The sequence below is a fragment of the Diospyros lotus genome, chromosome 5, assembly GCF_014633365.1.
Source record: "Diospyros lotus cultivar Yz01 chromosome 5, ASM1463336v1, whole genome shotgun sequence".
Lineage (NCBI taxonomy): Eukaryota > Viridiplantae > Streptophyta > Magnoliopsida > Ericales > Ebenaceae > Diospyros > Diospyros lotus.
Window position 1 is genome coordinate 17,355,499 of NC_068342.1, and position 7,056 is coordinate 17,362,554.

A 7,056-nucleotide genomic window follows, 5' to 3' on the forward strand; every position below is an offset into this window, starting at 1 on the left:
CTAAACAAAATATATTCAAAAAGAGATATTAAAAGACAGATTATTGTATTTATTTATTCTTTTAGCTATTTACACTTCTTGTGACTATTTACACTAATTGTGACTATTTTAAAATAATATATATATATATATATATTATTGACATCCAACACCAGAGATTTATTGAAATAAAGAAACAAAATGGTTTAATAATTAGTGGCCACCATCTAATGTGGGGAGACAACAAATTTTATGACCTAAGATTAGGCGTGTGCACTTATATATAAAATGATAATAAGACTAGGTGTGTGGTGGAAGACTCATCTTAGCACTAAACCAAATTTAATATCAGCTAACTAAAACATGAATTGTTCAGCCACATATCACTTCATAAACCTAACCAAGGTGTTCAGATTGTTTGGAAGTGTTTGTTGTAAAAGGAAGCATTCTAGCTTTTCAGAATAATAATCTATTAAATAATATTAAACATTAATTGTATTGCGCTCTCACCTTGTGAATGTTGCTGGTTGGTTTTACTTTTTCAATGTATTGTTGGTTGAATTTTGCATGTAATTAGCCATTGAAACACACACACACACACACCCATCTACTACTTTTGATCGTCGTCAACCATGACCTTTTAGCTTCTAGAATTATTATTCTCAATGTTAATATTTGCATTCTATAATACTATTTGAACACAGCCAGGTCAGGTGCATGGGATGGGAAAGGAGAAGTTGAGTTTGGCTTTCAAAACTCACTTAAAAAAGGAGATTTTAATTTTGAGGTTATCAAATGGTCATTTTACAATGTTTAATTAGCATGCATCTAACTCAACCCAACTCAAAGCCAAATGGCCAAGTGAGTTCTTCCTCTGAAAATGAAATTTTGACACCAACATTGCCATGTACTATATATATATATTTTTGGGTTTCTTTTATTAATATATATCTAAATGTCTTTATTTTTTTGATTATATTGCTCTTATCTAGATCGAAATGCAGTTCCATTTGTGCTTGCTTGCATTTATACAAAATTGTGTTCCAATCTGTACTCGTAATTAGAGACGCAGAGAAGAAGGGCAAAGGTGGGGCCCATACACCGCCAAAACCACAAAGATATGTGGTGGGCGTGCAGAGGACGCGCCGCATTGGGAACCGGCACCCGCCACAAAGGCCAAAGCGAATCCCCCAAGACAGCGAAACTTCTTTACTGTTGTTTCATCTCTCTCCAGACTCCATTACGTGCCGCCTGGTGCCTGCGGGCCCAACGCAAGTAGGATAATAGCGCTGAGCTACCTCCGCTGCTTCGCCTCTCTTTGTCTCTCTAAAAACCTTTCCTTTTTCTTGTTTTCTCTTTCTTATTCTGCATTTCTTGTTGCGATTCGGATTTCTTTGGTTCTCTTTCCATCCCAACCTCCCTCGCCCCATCTTCTTTTTCAACCATAGAATTATTTGATTTCGTCTTCTCTTCTTTTATTCACCTTCACATCTCTCTCTTCTGGTCTGCTCTCAACATTCTTCCTTCTCTCTGGAGCTTCTGATTCCCCCATTGCCATTCCTTTGAGATCTCTCTCCCACTCACAATGAAGGTCTGGTCTGCTTCTGTTTATTCTTCGCTTCCTTTCTTTGTCTCGGGGTTGTTGGGTTTTTCTTTTTTTGAAGGATTTTGAGGTGGGATTCTTTTTTGAGGAGCATTTGGAATCCACCTTTTGTTCATTTGTCTAAAGTTCTGATACTTTCTACTGCTTGTTTCACGTTCGGACATGCGATGTTGAGCTGGAATTTGTTCAGTTCTTTGAATCTAGTTGATTCCCTGGTTTGAATTTGTAGTTCAGTTTGGTGGATTCGGAATCAGATCCTTTTTATTCTTCTTGTGGTTTTGATTTATCTTTCCGCAATTTGGTTTGTTAATTAGCAGCCAAAGCAATGAGAAGGCGGCAAAGAATTTATTGAGGTGCCTGGTTGGTATATTGACTACTGATGTAGATCTTTCTTCTTGACTTGTTCTTGCAGAAGTTTATCTTGAAACTGGAATTGGAAGATGACAAAGACAAGAGGAAGGCACTGAAGACAGTCTCTGCTCTTTCAGGTAACACTTTGCGTCTCAAGTTTCCAAGCATGAACATTATAAATTAAAAAAAATTAAGAGAAAGAATCTTAAATAGCCTATTTGTTCTGCTTAAACAATTAATAAAAACATTCCATCCAGCTTTGGGTAAAAAATTGTGCGCATGTAAAGTTGCTGTGAAAAGTCCTCATGGAATATTTTATGTTATTCTTTGTTGTTGAGATGCCTCCTTCTTGTAAGATGATTTTAGAATAGATGAGCTTAATTTTGACTTACAGAATTATAGATGCTTACATGAAACATAAAGAGGGTTTGGGGGGGGGGGGGGGGGGGGGAGAGAATTGGATTGAAGTACTTGCTTGACATCTAAATGGAGGACGAGATTTAGGGGTCTTTTAGAAAGAAAAAGGTTGCTGAATAGACAAAATTTTCAGGCTAACAAAATTTTAATTGTTGTGCTTGCATAGGAATTGATTTGATCTCCATGGACATGAAAGATAAGAAATTGACAGTGATTGGAACAGTGGACCCTGTAAGAGTTGTTAGCAAATTGCGCAAACTTTGGCCGACTGATATAGTCCTAGTAGGGCAGGCAAAAGAGCCTGAGAAGAAGGAGGAGCCAAAGAAGGAAGAACCCAAGAAAGAGGAGGAAGCCAAGAAGGAGGAGGCGAAGAAAGAGGAGCCAAAGAAGGAAGAAGAACCCAAGAAGGAGGAAGAGCCGAAGAAGGAAGAGGAGAAGAAGAAGGAGCCAGAGCCAGTGGTAGGGATTATGCCTTACAGACCATACTACCCGCCCATGAACACATATTACCATGCTCATCACAGCATGGAAGAGAACCCGAATGCCTGCACCATCTGTTAATTTGGCGAGAAAATATGAATCCTGTGCCTCTTTTAGTTGGTTCCAGGTTTCTATCTTCCCGGAGCAAATCTGAGGGAGCATCTGAGAACAGGGAAGATCCTGTGTATAATTTTGCTATGTTCTATAGATCTTGTTCAAAAAATGAAAGTTAATGTGTAAAGGGATCTAAATGAATTTTGTCATGATTCTGAGTGCTCAAGTTAGAGCTGATGTTTAATATGAATGCTTTCTCTTTTGAGTTTGAAGCAATCAGTCTTCTTATTATTGGAATTTTTTGGTGCAAGGCCCAATGTTTCGTTACACAGATCTTTTTCTTAGATTTGAGGCATGTCAACATTTACCAGCTTTGCTAAGAACTTGCATTTCATGGTATTTTCTGTAGAAAAAATCTATGATATTGAGTGAGTTTGTTCTTTATAAGGTACAAGTGCATGTGATTACCATGGATGGCATTTCCGGTAAAGAAACATGTCTTTTTCCTTCGAACTGTTGCCCTCACATGCTCCCACATTCGATCAGTTTCTTTTTCAATTAAGTTTCATGGCATCCAATGGAATATTTGTTTGTACAATTAGTACAATAATGATGCCTGTTGCCGTTGTCTTATGCTTTGTCTTCCCTTTTATTAAGACATCTTAAGAAGTTAAGGGACAAGTATTTATAAATATGACATTTCTTTGGTCTGTTTTTGAAAGCAGAAAATCTGGTACATTGAGAAGGATTTTTTTTTTTTTCCCTTTTTTTTTTCTAACTTAAAAAAGATTGTCTGTTTTGTAAGTGTCTCCCAGCCTTTCTCTCAGTACAACTGTAAAGATGATGGCTGCCAGGGAGGCCAAGATGGGTTTATGAAGAGTAAATGATTGATTGAACCATGGGTTTGCTGTTCAACAGTCTGGGAATCTTGAATGGGTTGATGATAAGGCTTTCATAGACAGCATGAAAGATAATCGAAAACCCTTCTTTTTGTCAAAGTCTATATCATAATACCTCACTTGCATATACACAAAAAAGAAAAAAAAAAAGGGAGCTCTGTAACGTCAATGGTCGGTTGTATTGACATGGCCAAGGATAGGAAATTTGGCTGGGAAACGAAATGGTGGGTCACCTCTGCTCCTCTCTCAACTTTTGGCGGTGGAACAGATTTCGAATCCCATCTTACTTTCCTGGGGGAAATAATTTTATAATAGAGAATGGTTAGCATTATACTTTTTTATTATAAAGTTATTGATCTTTTGTGTCTTTTATCATATATACATATATGCAGACTATTTTGCATGTGTAGTCTCCTCCATATCTATGTTTTATTTTGTGTAACTATTATTTGGCATAAACCATTTAATTCAATTCAATTCAATTCTTTCTATATGAGGAAAGCACTAAATTATTTGGTAACAAAATGTGTCCCATTCATTCACGACGTGGAATGGTACCTCATTGAGTCATATTTGATGGATAAGTTCGAAGCAATACCACTCTTATATATATATAGACACACACACACACACACATCCATTAATTATAATACATGCCATGATCCCCCCCTGAGGTGATGACCTAAGCCCATCAATCCTAAGAAATCCATTAGAGCGAAGATTTCTATGGAGGAGATAATTAAAAATATTTTTAAAATTTTAAGTTTCATATCATTAATGAACTCATTAAGCACATATAATTATAAATAAAAAAGGATAAATTATTAAAAAATTCATAAACATATTCTTATATACCAATTATATAATAAATTATTACACATATATTTGAATTTCCATAATAATTACATAAAGTGGTTAAAAAATCAAATCATAAATGGGATTTGTGTTTGTGGGTAATGAGGAACAGCCGTAGCTGATGGCATAGAGGAAGGAAGGAAGGGTCCACCTTCCCTTATTAATACAAGAGTTAGTTAATAAGAAAGAAAGAAAGAAAGAGTGATTAAATGAGAGAGGTGTGTGGATTTGATGTAGAGAGACAGACGACGATGGCATTATCGTTAAAAAAGTTGTTTAGTGTTCCACTTTAGTGATGTGACGCAATAGCCAATATGAACATCTTGTCTTTTTATCTTATTTGGTCCACTGTTTTGTATATATAATAATAAGCAATTATTATTATAAGGACCCATGTTACTAAATTAATATGCTTCACAAAAAGATTTAATTATTTGGTAAATTAAGTGAAGCAATAATAACATTATTATAGTATATAAGTTAACTACAATTTATAATAACTCCATAAATTTTAATATATACTAAGTAGTCGTTGTTAGAAATATATAATTGCATGCGTTTTCATGAATGAACTTAATTATTTATTAGTTATAATTATCTTTTGTTAGGTATTATATATATATATTTATTTATTCAAAATTTTGATACTTGAATGAATGGTGTGAAAAAATAATTCTTGTGATAAATAATTTTTACAATTCTTTTTTAAGTAAAGGTCGTAAAAAATTAGACTCAAGAGTCAAGGTAAGTTAATTATTAATCATAATATATAGAGTGAGAGTTGAAAATTTATTTGATTTAGTAAATACGTATAAAATAACATTGATATTAAATATAGCATTATGTTTGACCAAGATATAGTGGTTGAATATAATATAATATATATATATATATAAGAAGGAAAAAAAATAAAAAATAAAATAAATGACTGTGAGCGCAACAGTGTGTGTGGCATGCGTGCTGCTAAAGGAATCTATGGTTTTATTCTTTATTTTTATTATTTATTAATTTTTTATGTTATAATGTCATAAAAGGTTGGTAATTATAATTATATTTTTTTTCTATGATTCCCTCTTATCCTCAAATAGTTCAAATTCAATTCAAAGGGGTTAATTATATACCAAAGAAAAGTTCTAAAGAGATAAAATAAAATCAAGCGTCTTCAAATTAAGTGCTTGAAAAATTAGGGTAAAAATATGAGTACATAATAAATAGGGTCGGCCCCGAGAGTAGGCAACCAAGGCAAGTGCATTGGGCCCTCCACTAAGACCAGTTTTGGCTTTGTTGGCATGGGCCCAATTCATATTGTATATATATAATATTAAATAATATTAGGGGCCTGAGATGTTAGGGGGTCCATATAAAATTTTGTTTAGGGCCCCTAATTTCTTAAGACTGGCCCTGATAATAAATGAGAAATAATGTGAAATTAGAGTGAAAGGGAGTAGAAAAGAAAGCTAAGGCGTTGTCTAAGAAAAAAAAAAGAAAGAACAAAAGGGCAAATTAAGTTTTCTTCAAGTACATTATCAAGATAAGGTAAACACACTTTTGTTGCATTATTTAACATGATAATTTGACTTTATAAATGCTATTTTGAATATCTTGTAAAAAAAAATATCTTCTATGGCTTATTTTCTTATTTTCCCTTAAAAACTTTTGGATCACCTGTTGATACATCTAAAAATGCCTAATTAGAAGATAAATTATTTAGTGACACCTTAAAAATAATTTTTCGTGCATATGAGTCAATATATAGTTTGAATTTACTTCTTACACTCAATTATTACTAATGAGATGATAATTATCATTTATTATTTATTAAATGAACCTAGGTCATTTAGTTCAAAACGAACACATCACTCTTCCATTTGATAAAAATATATTTTGCTGTTTATTTGCCAAGTCAAGATAGACAAATGATATGACCATATATGCAAACGTAAAAAATATTGAGTTTTAGTGTAATAAACATAAATATTACATTTGCAAAAATTTCAAGGATGTAGTGCAATTTATGCCAAATAAATAGTCTCATATGCAATAAAATGTAAATTGCAAGGTTCTGGTGGAATTTGAGCAAAATTGGAGGTCATATGCATAATAAACTAAAAATATTAGGTTTATATAATAAGCCAAAACTTTTGGGATAGAAGTGTCACTTGAAAAAGTTTAAAAGTTTTCCAAATTTATAGATGCCTCCAGCTGAACAGTTCATCACTGACAAACCTCCAATTATCTCTTACTGGTGCTTCTGTGGTTGAAATCCCTTATTGAACACTACTAAGCCATCGCCAACCACATTTACTGCTTCTCGTCATTGTAAAAACGTTAAAAACAACCAAACATCACCATTTTTTCACCTTTTTCGATGACCTAGTTCACTAGATTATTTTTCTAGTGAGTTGAAAATCTCAATTT

At 33.4% G+C, this 7,056-nt stretch overlaps 1 protein-coding gene across 2 annotated transcripts; it reads left to right on the top strand.

The window, feature by feature from the left end:
- The first annotated feature begins 1,280 nt into the window (after nt 1-1,280).
- LOC127801041 (heavy metal-associated isoprenylated plant protein 39-like) lies at nt 1,281-3,181 on the top strand. Of its 2 annotated transcripts, none has more exons than XM_052335840.1 (3): nt 1,281-1,570; nt 1,995-2,070; nt 2,517-3,181. In XM_052335840.1, exons 1-3 carry the CDS (start codon nt 1,565-1,567, stop codon nt 2,909-2,911), a joined length of 477 nt encoding a protein of 158 aa, XP_052191800.1. In that variant the 5' UTR covers nt 1,281-1,564; the 3' UTR covers nt 2,912-3,181. The 2 variants fall into 2 exon arrangements, with proteins under 2 accessions (XP_052191800.1, XP_052191801.1); XM_052335841.1 differs by lacking the exon at nt 1,281-1,570 and adding an exon at nt 1,633-1,652.
- Nucleotides 3,182-7,056: the final 3,875 nt, after the last annotated feature.